Source organism: Girardinichthys multiradiatus, chromosome 13 (assembly GCF_021462225.1).
Source record: "Girardinichthys multiradiatus isolate DD_20200921_A chromosome 13, DD_fGirMul_XY1, whole genome shotgun sequence".
Taxonomy (NCBI): Eukaryota; Metazoa; Chordata; class Actinopteri; order Cyprinodontiformes; family Goodeidae; genus Girardinichthys; species Girardinichthys multiradiatus.
The window spans coordinates 28,190,427-28,206,728 of record NC_061806.1 but is presented as its reverse complement, the minus strand read 5'-3'; the positions used below and the strand labels follow the sequence as shown (position 1 = coordinate 28,206,728).

The following is a 16,302-nucleotide window of genomic DNA, read 5'->3' as shown; positions in this document are numbered from 1 at the left end:
ATAAATGTTTCATCTTATAAGAAAAGCAGCTGACCAAAGCTGACAGAACACAATATCATGCAGAGTGAGAAATATGGAGATTTCTGGAAAAATCATGCGGCCTGGCTTCTGCGGTAACTGGAGTCTGATAATTTTCCTCCTTTTGCAGCCATGCACACTTCCATCCGCAGACATCTTCTCCTCATCCTGTTTTTAAAGTCTCAATTAACTTATTTCCTAATTATATTTTTTAAAAATACCATACTTTTCCAGAGAGAGCGTGAACCCTGAAAATATCTGTTCATGACATGACTCTGCTGCAGCAGAAACCTGGGGAGTTCTTCATCCATCAGATCTCCCTTTGTACAGGGTGAGATTAGTTACTGTCAGAGTTTTATGACAGGAAGCTCACTGAGTGCAACATCTATGAGTCCTCCAGGAGTTTTAAACCCACTCTGCGCTACAGTTATAATTTAAGAAACACACGATGTTTACCGTTTTCACTCAATTTTGCAAATGCTGTATAAAGGTTCCTTCTTACTGCCACACAGTGGAACCTGTTTGGGTTCTGCACATTTTATTCTTCATTTTAGGTAACGGAGTGTTAGTATCATGAGTCAGCTGGTTCTGTGCTCTTCCTGCTGCTAATGTTCCCAGTATGTATATGTATGTACTCCCACCAGGGAGCAGAACCTTTCCATCTGAAAACATTTCTGTCATCTTCTGACTTCACCGGAGAATAAACAAAGACAAACTCAGAAGAATCTGAGTCAGGGAAAAGAAATCAGGTCCTAAAAATTTAACCTGAGCTGACACACAGATTCAAACAATGAGACAAGATCCAAGCTGCAGCCTTCAGCTAAAAATCTGCAAACTTTGCACATTTTTACATCAGTTCAGAGTCCAAAACATCCTGCTATAGAGGACGGATACGTCAGAGAGAATCAGCTGCTGCATCAGCTTCTGATTTTAAAGCTTAAATACTGTTTAAGATGTTTAAGTTTATTTCAGTGAATCTCTTTGTGCATATCCACATTATGGATCATTTAACCCTTACACCTTTTAACAGAAAACTGGTATTTCTGTGCTTATTCTGTCCATTTTAAAATAAATGATGAAACTTGCTGAGTTGCTCCTCCAAGCTCAGATTATCCTGCACTAAAGCCCTGAATTGAGCCATGGCGAGACAACACTTCCCACCCAGCCGCATGTCAGTGATTCTAAGCCTTAGATTCATCATTCATCCGCTGATAAAAACCTCATAATATTGTTTAGCCGCTCAGAGTTGTGGATGATAATAACAGGTGCAGGTAAAGATCAGGCTAAGGAAGATCCTCAAAAAAACCCAAAGGTTCTGTGAGCCGGCCGTCGCTCAGCCTGCTGCAGGGGGGACGGATGCTGAGGGAGGGGGGGAAAGATGGAGGAAGTAAATGAGATCCCGATGAGATGTCAAGGTGTGTTAGTGCTGAGGTGTGGGGAATGAGAAGAGAGACCTGGAGGAAGGGAGGAGGAGGAAGATTGGTTGAATGCAAGGAGGACACCCTCCATCCACCCCTCAATCAGACAGATGTGTGCTAAGTCAGCTCTGAGGCAGGTGGAGAAGAAAAGATGGTATAGGACCGGAGAAACATAGAAAACAGGAAGGAGAAATCTGAAAGAACAATGAGAAATAATTTTAGAATGGCTGCTTAGGACCCCAATAAACATTCCTTTTTGACTGAAGCTTTAATCCAAACATACATTCCTGTTTAAAAAGCTCCATCACTCTTGAGTTCCTCAGGGACAAAACAACCCTCCAAGAGGGGTGGTAAAAACGGCCTCCGTTAATGTGGTTATAATGGGGATGGGGGGGGGGGGTCCGTAACAGGAAAGGAGCTGCTGCCAACAGAAGCACTATGCTTTCAAAGCAATTAATCGCTGTCACAACATCAATTAAACAAAAGCTAGCATCCAAATCCGAGTCCCCAGCATTCCAGGGAGCTGAATCAATCTGGCAATGAGTCCATGAGCTGCATGCAGGATTCTGGAGCAGGAATACAACTGTGTTCATTGTCTCTGCAAACACAGAGCGGCATGAGAGGATCATGATCAGGAAGCCAAATCTGAGTCTGAGCTGCCGCAATCATCAGGACCGAAGAGAGGAAAGGTGTGTGGACGATGAGCGTGCTCGTGCATCTGCGTAAAATCCACTCAGCTCCACTCAGCTCCTCTTCAGGAGAGAAGCACAAATCTGAGCCCATGATCCTCCTCTTCATCACAGCAGTCTGCCTGAGCAATGATGCACATTCTGCTGGAATCTGTTGGAAATTATTGGCAAATTTTAGAGGATTTCTGTGGTTCAGGAATCTGGTTGTTGCAGAATCTGTGAGTCTTCATGTCCCCCACATCTCAGAGCAGATCAGGAATAATTAAATCAGCAAGGATTCAAGGTTCTAACCCTGATTCTGCTTCAAATCATGATCAATCAATCAGTAAAGCACACACACTGCTCCCCTGCATCAATGCTTCATGTTCTGCTGGAAGACAAAGACTTAATCTGTCCTGTCTGAAAGCTGCTCAGCATCCGGACCTCAGACAGAAACAAGAGAAAAGTCCCTTCCCATCTTCTGAACAGGTCCCAGAAACACTCTCTGATCTTCTGAACCGAACCTTTCAACTTCAGCCTCACATCCTCTGAACTGAATTTGATGAACTATGTTCTAAACAAGGATGAATCAGAACCAGCCAGTCCTGACAGAGCCCATGTTGCTCTGAACCGAGCACATCTTCATCATTCAATAACCAGTTAAACTACCAGTATAAAACCAGTTAGGGTCATCTTCAGTAGCAGCACCGGACCGGAGGCAAACTCCGCTCCGCGCTGCGCACTGAGGAGGCTGAACGTACCTTCCTCTCCTTGGCAGTCTTGGACCCGAATCAGGAATAAAATCCACAGCAGCACAGTCAGGGTTCTACAGAGATCCATGTTTGCTGGGCCCAGTCTGCAGGGTTCTGCTCATTTCCGTCTGCCTCTCGACGCTCCACTGGAAAGATGCGCTGTCTGCGTGTGCGCGGTGCAGCCACCGTCTGGATGACTGATCCGTCAGCGCGCAGGGATATTTGTCTACTCGGGGGCGGGATTCGTGACGGCGACTGACATCACGGTTAGCCAATAAATGGAAGCATGGCGCCGGGAGCGCAGGAGGGTCGACCAATTAGAGAGCTGCGACCTGAAATGTGCACACCTGGCGTTCCAGGAGTCAGATAGAGAGCAGCTTATTCTAAAATGTCTGTCCTCATAGGAGGGGACAGAGCAGGGATTTAACTGTTTATATCACGAAGGCTGCTCCACACAATTCAATCCCCGCATCCCAGTTATGATTGAGGTCTATCAGAAGGTTTTCTTTAAACATTCCAGGCAGTCTGGTTTTCATTCCTCCTTTCTCTCCTCGCTTCTGAAGCTGATCAATCATCATGTCCTTGATTTGTCCTGTACAGGCCCCACTGCTGCATTTTTGCCCCTATCATCTTGGTTGTTTAAGCTGAACCATGTTTAGCTGACTTCTTGTCCCATCCTTCTTCTAAAACACATTCCCATAATTTGTCTCTCTGTGTGTCAATAGCTGCAAATCGAGCAGCATAGGCTAAGTTTGGTCCCGAATTCACTAACAAACCTGCAGAGTTCAGCTCATTTTCTTCAGCAGCTGAAAGGTTTCATTTAAAACTACAGATGAGGAATGTGAGGTATGGATTTCAGGCTGCGTAACTTATTCTGTTTATAATTCACAAATGGACCTAAGATGAATTGTAAGCGAAATCATTTTTTCTTTCTTTAGGGACTGTATTGATCCATCGCTGCTTAAAGAGCAGAGACGTGTTCACAGTTTTCCCTCCTCATCCAACTCCTCTGGAGCTGCTTTTCCATCTCAGCCTGTCAGAGAACAAGATGTATTAGAACAGGAAATGTTGTTTCAGGGGTTTGCATCAGTGCATCGAAACTACAGATCTTTAGAGTCTTTCACAAAGAAAGTGAAGTCCTTCAGACATCCATGCTGGCAGGTTAGATCAGAACACCAACCAGGTTTTTCACTGAGAGGAAAGAAAGGTTTCCACTCAGGTTTCTAGTAACATTAGCTCTTAGTACCATGCACCACGAAGCATTGACTAAACTCCAGAACCACAGCAAATATTTCACCCGTTCAAGAACTTCAGAAATCCTGCTCATTGGACCTGCAGAACCTCATTGGATCTGATCATCTCTCCTCCTGTGTGGTCATTCCTTACCAAGGACACAGACCAGCAGCCCACTCACTCTTCCTCTGTCCATTAACTCACCACATCTCCCCCAACCCTGGGTTGTTATGTCGGCCACGTTGAGAATCTTCAGTCATGGTATAACTGCGTTGGGTGTCTCCAGGAATTTTAGATCTTTTAATTGTTTCTGTAAAATGTTTGTCTTCCAAAGAAGCTGCAGCAATTTCACTCAAACGGGTCTGAAGGAACGAGTCCTCAGGTGGAGTTCTTACACCTTTCAGACAGAGCAGGTTGGAGTTTGGATATTTTCCCAGCAGGAGCTGTGTTGGAATGGGAAGTTCCTGCTTCTTTTCTCATGGTGCAGTATGCAGAAATGCCTCTCTGACTCTGAGTTTGCATTATTGATCGGGAACAGGATGACCTGGAGAGGTTGGAACTGATGTAAATCACTGTGGTGAGCACGCAGCGGGTACTGAAACAGTTAACTGAGGTAAATTTCATATGAGTTGCAGCAAAGGTTTGCAGGTTCGTGAAGCTCCTCCACCTGAGAAACAGTGGAGCCAGGAGGAGCAGAAGGAGCTCAGTCTGATTCTTCATGGTCAGAGGAACCGAGGAGCCGTGAAAACTGTGACACATCAACACGAAGTTGCTACTGGACAATCAATCTGCAGGAAGGGACAAAAAAGGTGAAAAAGATTATTATTAGTAAAGTCCAGATTTGGAAATTATCAAATGAGTTTTAGGACATTTAGTTGCTGTTTTAGTTTACATCCTTTAATCCATAGTTTCCTGGAATCTTTTAAAAATGTTCTGGATCAACAGTTCTCCAGGATTTCTGAAGGTCTGACTTTTGGTTTTTAACTGCTTCAGAAGAACAGTAGCTGAATGTCAGAAGAATTTCTGGTGGTCTTAAGGTTTCCTTAAACAGGTAACACTGTTTATATTAAAATTGTATTTAATTTTATTTACTTATCTTAAACAGGACATCCCTGCAGAAGAGTCATTATATCCCACTGGGGCATCCTTGGTTAAATAAAATTGAGCAAATAAAGTTTCTGAGGTTAATGTGATAAAAACATTTCATGATGAAACGGAGTCAGTTCACTTTGACGGAGATCCTGGATATAATCATTTCTCCATATTGCCGTTTGAGCTTGAGGTTTCCTTCCTGCTGTACTTTATTCCCGGTCTCTCTGAACTGATCTCAACAGAACATCTGAAAGGATTTGAAATAACTGTGGCATGATACTATAGCTGTGTGCTGCAGAAAAGAGGAGACAGAGAAGCATCTGAGACGTTCTTCGGCTGTGATTGCTTCTGTCAGTTTTGGTTTTGTTTTCTAGACCTCTCAGGGTTATGCTCCTTTCGTGCTCCTTTCATTCTCCCTTCTCTTCAAGTTTCCCCTCATATATTTAGTTGTTGGAAAATATTTGGATGCTTTGCTCTGCAGCATCTTCTGCTTTGTAGGAGGTTTTCTTTAAAAGTCCCTGGCCTGAATCCTGCATTAAAAACACAACTAATTCAGGAACCAAACACAGACGAATGAAATGACAGAAGTCAGACGCTGATGTAAATGTGCTGTGTCAGTGAGCAGAATGAGCAATAAGCAGTCATTTTTCCAGTATAATTAGTTTCAGGTTCAGTTTCTCTGCTATCCCCCCTCCTCCTCCGGTTTCTGTGTCAGAGTAACCCTGTGACTCCCTTGGGACAAGTTCTGGAGGATTAGAGGAGGAGGTGAAAGGGCGACCAGCTGTTTTGGGTTCCACATGTGTCGCAGCATCATGGCGTTATTCCCCTGCGGAAACCCTGCAAATGCCTCAGAGTGAGAGGTGTTAATGTGTCTCTTCACACATATACAGTGCATGTACACACACATATACGTATTTACACGCACCTACACGCGCACGATGCATTGTGGAGTCAATAGCAGATTGAGGGAGAGTTTTTGGAGCTTCCCCTTTAAGATGCAATTAGCTGGCAGACATTAATCACATCAACAGCTCATAATTAAATCAGATTACAGATTCAGTCCTACAATGTTTCTGCATTATTTTTATTGCCTTCATTAAAATTTCTATAAGAGGCTGCTGGTAATTTGTTCTAGGATTTATTACAATTATCCTTTTCTGTTATCAATGCAATCTGCAGATCATTTCCTCGTGGCTGGACTGCAGATCAGATCAGACCAGAGCATCAGAGAGTCATACCCTAACAACCAGACCTTCAGTCATGGTGGAAGAAAAGCACAGCTTTCTTCAGTTTTGTGCTTTTAACATGTAAGCAACTTGGGACTGTATTCACAAAGATTCTCAGAGTCCTCTTAAAGAGCTCCTATCTCAGCCCAAAAATTCCTGGCAAGGACTTCTAGCTTAAGAGTGATTCAGTTTGCTGCTGAGAGCGACTCTGAGCGAGGAGACAAAATAAATTCCTATCTTAGTGAGGAGGTGTAGTTGACCCCATTCCTAGGTGTGGCTGACCCCGTTGCTAGGTGCGACGCTACCTTCTGAGAGTTGTGATTGGTTGTTAAAACAAAACAAATGTGCTGCTAGTAATCAATGGAGAAAATTAGCCGATGGTATAGTGTAGACTGGAAATGTGTAAACCATGATGATGACTTAGCAAAATTAAATTCATTGTCACACAGAGTCAACATGTTCGAACCTTTTTTACATGCTCATTATTATTTTGATTTGCTTATTATTATGTTTACTCGCCATGCTGATCGTTTTCATACTGCATCTGTTCCAGATTCATATTAAAATTCAGCCTTTTACTGTGATCTTCTTGTATAATGCCTTTTAGTTTGGTGAAATGGTGAAGTGACCAAAACAACACGGAGAAAAAAAGGTGGAGAAAACCAAACTGAACAGCTGAGCAGAACCTGCTGGTGCAGGAGAAGAGATGAGTGTTGAAAAGTAATTTTGGTCCTGGGATCACAGTGGCAACAAACAGGCATTCCCGAGCAGATCAGTGCGTCGTTCCTTCTGCTTTCAGCACCAGCCTGGAATGTGAGCATCTCTGGTACCTGCTGCATTTAGAAGATAGAGAGGAGATAGCAGCACACCAGAGAACTTCTCCACAGACGGGTGGATGATGATGACCATTTAGGCTCAGGCTACATCATCATGTGCAATACAGCTAATACTTATTCACCCCATTTACATCTTTCTTCTATGTATATAGTGTGATATATACAAGTATACACATAGTTCATGTTATTTATTATTGTTTCTAATATTTATTTATCCTTCCTAATATTATCTTACTAGAGGTGCACCTTTAATCTGTCCTGCTGCTAAAATTGTTTAATTTCCCCCTTGGGGTATAAAAAGGCTGATCTTTTTTCTATATTTATAAGTGTAACGATTGTTATAGAAGTTCATGTTCTCATATATTCGACTGTTTAGAGGGTGGATCTCTGCACAATGTAGCCAGTTTCGTTTTATGTATTCACTGTTGTTCATTGTAGGAGAGTATCTCTCCTTTCTCTCAGTATTTCTGCTACTTCCCTGCGACACTCTTAGGCTCAATAAAAGTCCTCCTCACTACTCTTAACATTTCCTCACGCTCTCTTAAGGCCAACGATGCTTTGTGAATCACTTTTAAATTATAGAGGGAAAATGCTGAGAAAAATCATAGAATTTGAGAAATTATAGGCTTTTTCTTAGAGTGATGTCACTTTTAGTCTTAGGATTCTTTGTGAATATGGGCCCTGGACTTTAGGAGAAGACTGTTCAGGATTCTTATCCATCTGTTGCAGCCAACTCAGCCTCTAAGCACCTCTAAAGTAAATCTGGACCTGGAAGTTTATCCGGAACTTTTCACCTCTGTCTGAGCCTCCCTGCAGACTCTGGCTGCAGGAGCTGCACATCCATAAAAAGCAGAGCGGAGCGGAGCAGCCCATGGGAGGATGTTGTCACCAGAAAATGAGTCCTTGTGTTGTAATTAGTTCCAGGTATGAGACTTCACGGTGTCATTGTTGCTTGGAATGGTGCCGGATCAGGACATAAAGTGGTCTCTGAGGTGGAGGAAATAACCGAATTAAAGTGCAGTGAAAAGAGCAGGAGATGAACTCCTTCATCCTGAAGAAGACTTCAGAGAACTAGGAAGAAGTTCCAGGTTTTATTTAAAGCTCTTCTGCTCTCCTAATCTCATACGTGACCTTTTATGTTCAGGTACATCCAACTCAAATGTTAATTCTGACGATGATGTTGAAACTTTGAAGGAATTCTTGGTCCAAACGTTGTGTCCCAGAAACAGGGATGAGTTTCAGCAGTTTCGTCACTTTGTCCTGATAAGTGATCGGCTTTTCAGTCTGTTGGTGAGAAATGTCTTTTCTTGATTCAGATGTTAGACAGGGAGAGGTATGCATGAAGAGTGAGACATCCAGAAGTAAACAGAGGATTAGAGATGAGGGAAAAGAAGATGTTAAGGTGGAAAGGTGGCCAGGCCAGCTGTCCTGCAGCCATGTGGCAGTTTGCAGATAAGAGCCATGACTAAGTAATCAGGAGAATATGGTGTGATGCCCTGTTCTCCGACATGTTCCTGGATCTGACATGTGGTCCGCTTCCTCGTTTCTCCTCCACAGCGGGCCCATTCCGAGCTGACTTTCTCTGCAGGAAGTCCACCTGATATTCTTCCTCCAAAGGATTGTTGTTGCAGCCGTCGCTGTGCCTGTCAGGAATATCAGCTCAGATAGAAGCAACCAGATTGTGGAGCACAGTTCTCTGTACTGGGACTATCCTTTCATATTCAAATCTGGGAGAGAGTTTTCTCATATTCTGAATACACTCATGAGCTGATGAGAGATTGAGGAACGCCATGTTTCCAATTTTTAGAGCCAACTTCATTCAGCCTGAAAGGAAAACCACTGAGATTATTTTGCATTTCTTCACCTTCATTTTCTTCCTTTAAATGTCTTTCCTCTTCTTCACATCTCCATTAATCTATTTCTCATTTTCTCTTCTTTATACACTAATTTATTCTCATTTGTTTCATTGTTTTATCTGTTTTATTGTTTTAATCCACATTTCATCTCCTACAGTTTACCAATACAATTCATCAGACATCTCTGGGTACCTCCTCAAACATTGTGCAGACTCTGGGATTTTTATTATATTTTAAATGGATGTTAGAGGAGCCAAAAGTTCCTACTTTCTGGAAAACATATACAATTGTTCCTGTACCTAAAAACAGGTCCCCCATGATTTTTGACCTGTGGCTCTAAATTTCAGTTTTTTTAAAACTGATCAAGAAAACGTTACTCAAAATTGTCCAGGATAAATTAGAACCTTTACAGTTTACCTGCAGCAGGAAGGGAGTCCTAAAGTAGAAAGGAGCTGAACTCCATCTCTTGTTTCTTGAAGACATTTTGCCTCTCATTCAAAAGCTTTTTAACAGAAGAAGTCCAGTTGCCTTGAATGTCATGTCCATGATGAAGGAGAATCTCCACCAGGAGAGGGAGGGGGGTTAATTAAAGCAAAGACCAGCAGGTGGAAATAACCATTTAATACTTAGATAAATTAAAAAGTTAAAACTTCGCTATAAAAGCTTTGTTGTTTTAGTCGAGTGTTTTTATTCATATTTGTACTGATGTTTTCCATGACGTTTATTTTTTATTTTTGTGGCTTACTGATGTAGAGTGATTCTACTTTCTATGTTTTCAGCTTGATGGCAGGCAAGGTTCCCTGCAGGGACAATAATAAAATGATGCAGCTCCTTCTTCACCACCACAGACCAGAGCAACACCGTCATTAGAGCACATCAAGCTCTGATTCATCTCCTGCTCCATCCTGCCATCTGCCAGGAGATAGAGATCAGGATGCTCCAGCTCAAGCAAAGACTGATCCCAGACGGAAATTCAAAATTGTTTCTGCAAAAAGCAAAACCAAGACCAGAACAATCCCAAACCGGACACCAGCATCATCACTGACAATTCCTGCTTTGTTGCTACAGGAAAAGGAAGTTGAATCCTTCAGCCATGACTCCCACAGCTCTTTTACTGCTATATGGAAAGAAGTTTGGTAAATTAAAGATAAAAAATTCTCTCCACAAAATGGGAAACCAAAAAACAAAACAAATGATGATATTTAGAATTAAAACAACAGACAATTATCTAACAAAGCCTACTGACATTATTTATAAAATGATGTTTCCATCAGAGAACATAAAGCTGCACTAGTCCCATCAGCAGCATTGAATCCATGTCTTAATAACCGCAGAGATCCCTGCAGCTCCTGACTGCATTCATAGTCCTGCATGGGTTCATTTTTCCACCTGGAGGAGGAAAGGTGAAAAAGAGGAGGGCAAAAAAATAAACTGAGCTGAATTTGAGGGAAATAAAGTGAAGAAATAAGAAGAGAGGAAGCAGCAGACCGAGGGTGAAAAATGTGTTGGTTTGTCTGCAGCGGCTGAACGTCTCAGGAGGCTGCGATAGGAATTCATCATGGGAGACAAATTATATTGCAGTAGTATCCCTCTTTCTTTAGAACGGATCAATGTGTGTGTGTGTGTGTGTGTGTGTGTTTGGAGCAGGTCTCATTCCAGTGATACAGATCATTAAGTGACAGAAATACATATTAAATGTTTTTATTGGCCTGTTTTTATATTTTGAACTGTCATCAGTGATCTTAACATAATAAATAAAACCCGCCCCTGACTGCAGTTGTATTGCTAAAGTCAGAAAGCTTCAGTTCTTCACATCTGAAGCAATGATGGAACAAATGTAGTTCAGGCCAACATTTATCAGGTTGTAGCTCCACAGACTATCTAACTATCTGCCTGCAGCACTCACCAGAACATTCATTCCTGCACTGTTTGTGAGCAGAATGAAGCAGAGAAGCACAGAGTTGCTGATTTATCAGAGAAGCATTTTTAGTTAAACTGTCTCTCTGTGTGTAAAAGCATATAATACAAACTTATGACATCATCTGCCTCAGTTTATTAATTGTGTCTTTTTTCATTTTAAACCTTTCAGATGCTTTAATCCATCATCCTGCACATATCTAAACATGCAACTCTAGTTGTACACTTTGTTTTCCAGAACTTTCATGGAGCATAGCAGATACTTCCTCTGAAACGTTCTAGTTTTCACACAGCAAATGTTTGTTTGAGGCGCCCGTCTGGGTGCTGCTGTGGGCTCCACCTCCCCTTGCTCCTCAGAAGAACCTTCTGAGACATCCAAAACATCCAAAAGTTAAAAACCAAATGATTACAATTAGCTTTAAAATGATCTGATGGCTAAATTGTTGAAGTTTATCATTTAAATTTGTGTCTCACAAACACCTGTCAGTGTTTCTGTTCAGGGTCCCAGCATCCTGTTTGTGTGTTATTTGTGAGCATAAAGTGTGTACATGTTCATGAGAATGCAGCTGTGTTTTATATTTTATTCTGTTACCCTTTGACGTTGCAGAGAATTTTTAATTTCCTTTCAGAGCTGCTAAAGTCACCTCTGAAAGCAAGATGAGGGTGAAAGCAGGAGTTAGTATGCAGATCAGGTGGATGATTCCCTCCTCCTTGGCCCAACAATGATGAGATGAAAGGCCAAAATCGGGCCCCCGAGGCCCCTGAGGAATTACACTGCACCGAGGAGACGATTGGTGGCAAATTATCTGAGACCTGATTTCACCCAGAAGCTTTCACCTGGAGATCGGTTTATGTGCTCAGCTAACCCTTATTTTCATGGCAGGTCTCCTCAGTGGAGTGACGAAGGGACAGTTGAGATGTTTTTGTAGGTTGGGAAGGAGAAAGAGGGATGCAGGACAGGAGCAAGTGATCCTCCTGCAGAGGATGGAGGTCTGCAGCCAGGGTCAAACAATTTTTATCCTCTGTGTTTACTGTCTGCTGCTGCATGATGATGAATTCAAACTGCAGGAAGATTGGCTGCTGAAAGAAGAGAATGTGAATATAGTGGTTAGAGGCTGCAGGTAATGTTGGTCCAAGAGGTTCACTCAAAGAAAAAGTCAATCTCATGTCAATATTCTGCACAGATTGAGCTGGAGTGTTCATGACTGTTTCCCTAACAGCTCTCTGCTCTCAGATAAAGAATCAGCTCAGGTAGATTACAGGTGATAGCCTCCTGCAAAACAAAACCCATCTGTGCATGTGTGAGCAGTGATGGAAATCTAAAATACCTTCTGCCTGAAAGACCTGCTGCTATCTCCCACAAATCTCCTTCAATATGACTTTACGTTCATGTCAAACTTTCATCTGAGATATAGGAGACAAAATATCACCACAGGTCAGGAAAACTGTCACAGGGAAGAAGTTTGTCTTCTTGCTCAAGGTTGCTAAAGACTTTGAACTCCAGATTAAACCGGAACCAAGAGAAAGAGAAATCAGGAGGCGTTCATGGGTGGATGGATGGTTGTTACACTGTTGGAGCTCTGACAGTAAACTAAGTTAATGTACAGAAATCAATCAGCCTCATAATGTGTCCTTAATGAAAGATTATATATTCTCCTTCCCACTGATTGCCATCATCACAACAACAAGAACAAATATTTCTCACCTAAAGAGCATCAATCAAAAATAATTACCTGTCAAACAATGATAATAAGGAAACCACTGAGAACGTTAGAATGTACGACCTTATTATTAATCACATGAAGGTTTAATTCTTGGTGATTTCATCAAATAAACACAAACACAAAAACTAAAAGACAAGATGCTAATCTAATTCTACTTCAGAAACTCTTTCTGCAGCTGAAAGGGGAAAAAGCCACATGTTTGGAAGATTGTTTAGTCAAATTTCTTTAAGTTTTTATAGTTTTTATCAAATTTGTATCACCAGTTTTTTGCTTTCAGGAGTTTAAAGAAAGGGCTCGCCGTCTAACCTCAGAGTTACGATAACTGACGTTGATTTGAGGGGATCGTTTAGAAGAGACACAGAAATGGGAGGAGGAATCCAGTTTTAGAACCATCTTTTCATTTAACACCAGAACCACCACAGTAGAACTGAGCGTCTTACTGTGTGGTTCAAAATCAACTTAATCATTGATCTATTCCCAGAACCGGCTTGGACCTGTGTTTATGTGGCTCCAACAGTTCTGTTTTTACACCGACAGGTAGATCTCAACAGTCTGCCTCTCTGGTGTCAGAACCTCCTTCACCTATTTCCTCCTCTTACTCCGCATGATGACTTACTCTGGGACAACAGAACCATTTGCATAATTGATAAGCAGCAGAGTCTGCAGAATGAGGTGCAAACAGAGGAGAGGAGAAGCCGCATGATGATGACATTTGTTCTGCTGAAAGGGTAGCTGTTGCTTACATCACTAAGGTGTGATGTAAGGTGAGTGGGCCAGAGGAATAGAAACTAAGCAGATTCAGATGCAGAGAAGAATATTCATGCATTCAGATCAGAGCCTTGGTGGAATTCCTCACAGTGTAAGAATGAAAAGCTGCTCCTCAAACTCTGGCTGATCTTTCTGTATCTTCTCTTATGGTTAAATATGCATCACTGAGTTGAGTGAAGGTAAGTCTAACCTTATGCTGTCTTTAAAAAGTCTTGTACCTTTACTGTCCCACACTGGTCCAGGTCATCTGAGCCTGGTCTCTCTTTATGTCCAACCTGAGCAGTCCATCTGATATACAGGGGTTGGACAATGAAACTGAAGCACCTGGTTTTAGACCACAATAATTTATTAGTATGATGTAGGGCCTCCTTTTGCGGCCAATACAGCGTCAATTCGTCTTGGGAATGACATATACAAGTCCTGCACAGTAGTCAGAGGGATTTTAAGCCATTCTTCTTGCAGGATAGTGGCCAGGTCACTACGTGATACTGGTGGAGGAAAACGTTTCCTGACTCGCTCCTCCAAAACACCCCAAACTGGCTCAATAATATTTAGATCTGGTGACTGTGCAGGCCATGGGAGATGTTCAACTTCACTTTCATGTTCATCAAACCAATCTTTCACCAGTCTTGCTGTGTGTATTGGTGCATTGTCATCCTGATTCACGGCACCGCCTTCAGGATACAATGTTTGAACCATTGGATGCACATGGTCCTCAAGAATGGTTCGGTAGTCCTTGGCAGTGACGCGCCCATCTAGCACAAGTATTGGGCCAAGGGAATGCCATGATATGGCAGCTCAAACCATCACTGATCCACCCCCATGCTTCACTCTGGGCATGCAACAGTCTGGGTGGTACGCTTCTTTGGGGCTTCTCCACACCGTAACTCTCCCGGATGTGGGTAAAACAGTAAAGGTGGACTCATCATAGAACAATACATGTTTCACATTGTCCACAGCCCAAGATTTGTGCTCCTTGCACCATTGAAACCAACGTTTGGCATTGGCATGAGTGACCAAAGGTTTGGCTATAGCAGCCTGGCCGTGTATATTGACCCTGTGGAGCTCCCGACGGACAGTTCTGGTGGAAACAGGAGAGTTGAGGTGCACATTTAATTCTGCCGTGATTTGGGCAGCCGTGGTTTTATGTTTTTTGGATACAATCCGGGTTAGCACCCGAACATCCCTTTCAGACAGCTTCCTCTTGCATCCAGAGTTAATCCTGTTGGATGTGATTCATCCTTCTTGGTGATATGCTGACATTACCCTGGATACCGTGGCTCTTGATACATCACAAAGACTTGCTTGTCTTGGTCACAGATTCGCCAGCAAAACGTGCACCAACAATTTGTCCTCTTTTGAACTCTGGTATGTCACCCATAATGTTGTGTGCATTTCAATATTTTGAGCAAAACTGTGGTCTTACCCTGCTAATTGAACCTTCACACTCTGCTCTTACTGGTGCAATGTGCAATCAATGAAGACTGGCTACCAGGCTGGTCCAATTTAGCCATGAAACCTCCCACACTAAAATGACAGATGTACATGTTCTTAATCCTGTCTAGGATAGTCCCTCCTGATGAAAACCTGAACATTATCAGCTGCTTCTGTCTTTTTGTTTGTGCTAAACTTTTGAAACCATCCAACGCACCGGGTTTCTCCACCATCTTGTAAACCTCCTCTTTCATTCTGCGGCTCTCCTTCTGTCCCAGATTAACTCTCCATCCCCCTTTTCACATCTCTGCACTGGATGGCTGAGCCCAGGTTCTTAAACTTGACCACCAGTACTCCATGAGTCCTTCTACTCCTGCAGCTTCAGTGTTCCTCCTGTCTCCCTTTCATTCTCACACATGGATTCTTATGTTTTATTCAATTCAATTCAATTCAAAAATACTTTATTAATCCCAAAGGGAAATTAAATGTTGTTATAGCTCATATTATGTAGGTTTCTTCAAAGAGCCGTTGTAGATGCTGATGGCTGTGGGCAGGAAGGACCTCCTGTAGCACTCCGTCTTACAGCAGATCTGAAGAAGCCTCTGACTGAAGACACTGTTGTTGTTGTAGGACAGTCTCATGAAGAGGATGCTCAGGGTTCTCCATAATGTTCTTCATTTTATGAAGAATCCGTCTTTCCACAATGATCTCCAGAGGTTCCAGAGGAGTCCCCAGAACAGAGCCAGCCTTTTTTATCAGCTTGTTGAGCTTTTTTAAGTCCCTGGCTCTGATGCTGCTTCCCCAGCAGATGATGGTAGAAGAGATCACACTTTCCACAACAGACTTATAGAAGATATGCAGCATCTTGCTGCAAACACCAAAGGACCTAAGCTTCCTCAAGAAGTACAGTCTGCTCTGTCCCTTCTTGTAGATGGCTTCACAGTTGCATCTCCACTCTAGTCTGTTGTCCAGGTGAACACCGAGGTATTTATACTCCTCCACCACCTCCACTTCTTCTCCCATGATAGAAATAGTGTTTGACTTATTCCTGTTTCTCTTAAAATCTACAATTATCTCCTTTGTTTTAGTCACGTTCAACATGAGATGATTGTTTCCACACCATGCCATAAAGCGGTCCACCACCTTCCTGTACTCAGCTTCTTGTCCATCTCTAATCCACCCCACGACTGCAGAATCATCCGAGTATTTCTGCAGATGACAGGAGTCTGTCTTGTACTGGAAGTCTGAGGTGTACAGAGTGAAAAGGAATGGTGAGAGTACCGTCCCCTGTGGTGTTCCTGTGCTGCTGACTACCTGGTTAGACTCATAACCCTTCAGTCTCATAAACTGTGGTCTGTTT

At 42.5% G+C, this 16,302-nt stretch overlaps 1 protein-coding gene across 3 annotated transcripts in view; it reads right to left on the bottom strand.

Moving 5' to 3' along the window:
* Positions 1-3,075, bottom strand: part of LOC124879353 (ephrin type-A receptor 7-like) — a 151,311-nt gene extending 148,236 nt beyond the window's left edge. Inside the window, exon 1 of one of the 3 annotated variants that reach the window (XM_047383874.1) lies at positions 2,866-3,075. In XM_047383874.1, coding sequence (XP_047239830.1) covers positions 2,866-2,944 — 79 coding nt within the window. In that variant the 5' untranslated portion in view covers positions 2,945-3,075. The remainder of the gene's footprint in view (positions 1-2,865) is intronic. The other 2 variants (XM_047383871.1, XM_047383873.1) reach the window with 2 other exon arrangements.
* Positions 3,076-16,302: the final 13,227 nt, after the last annotated feature.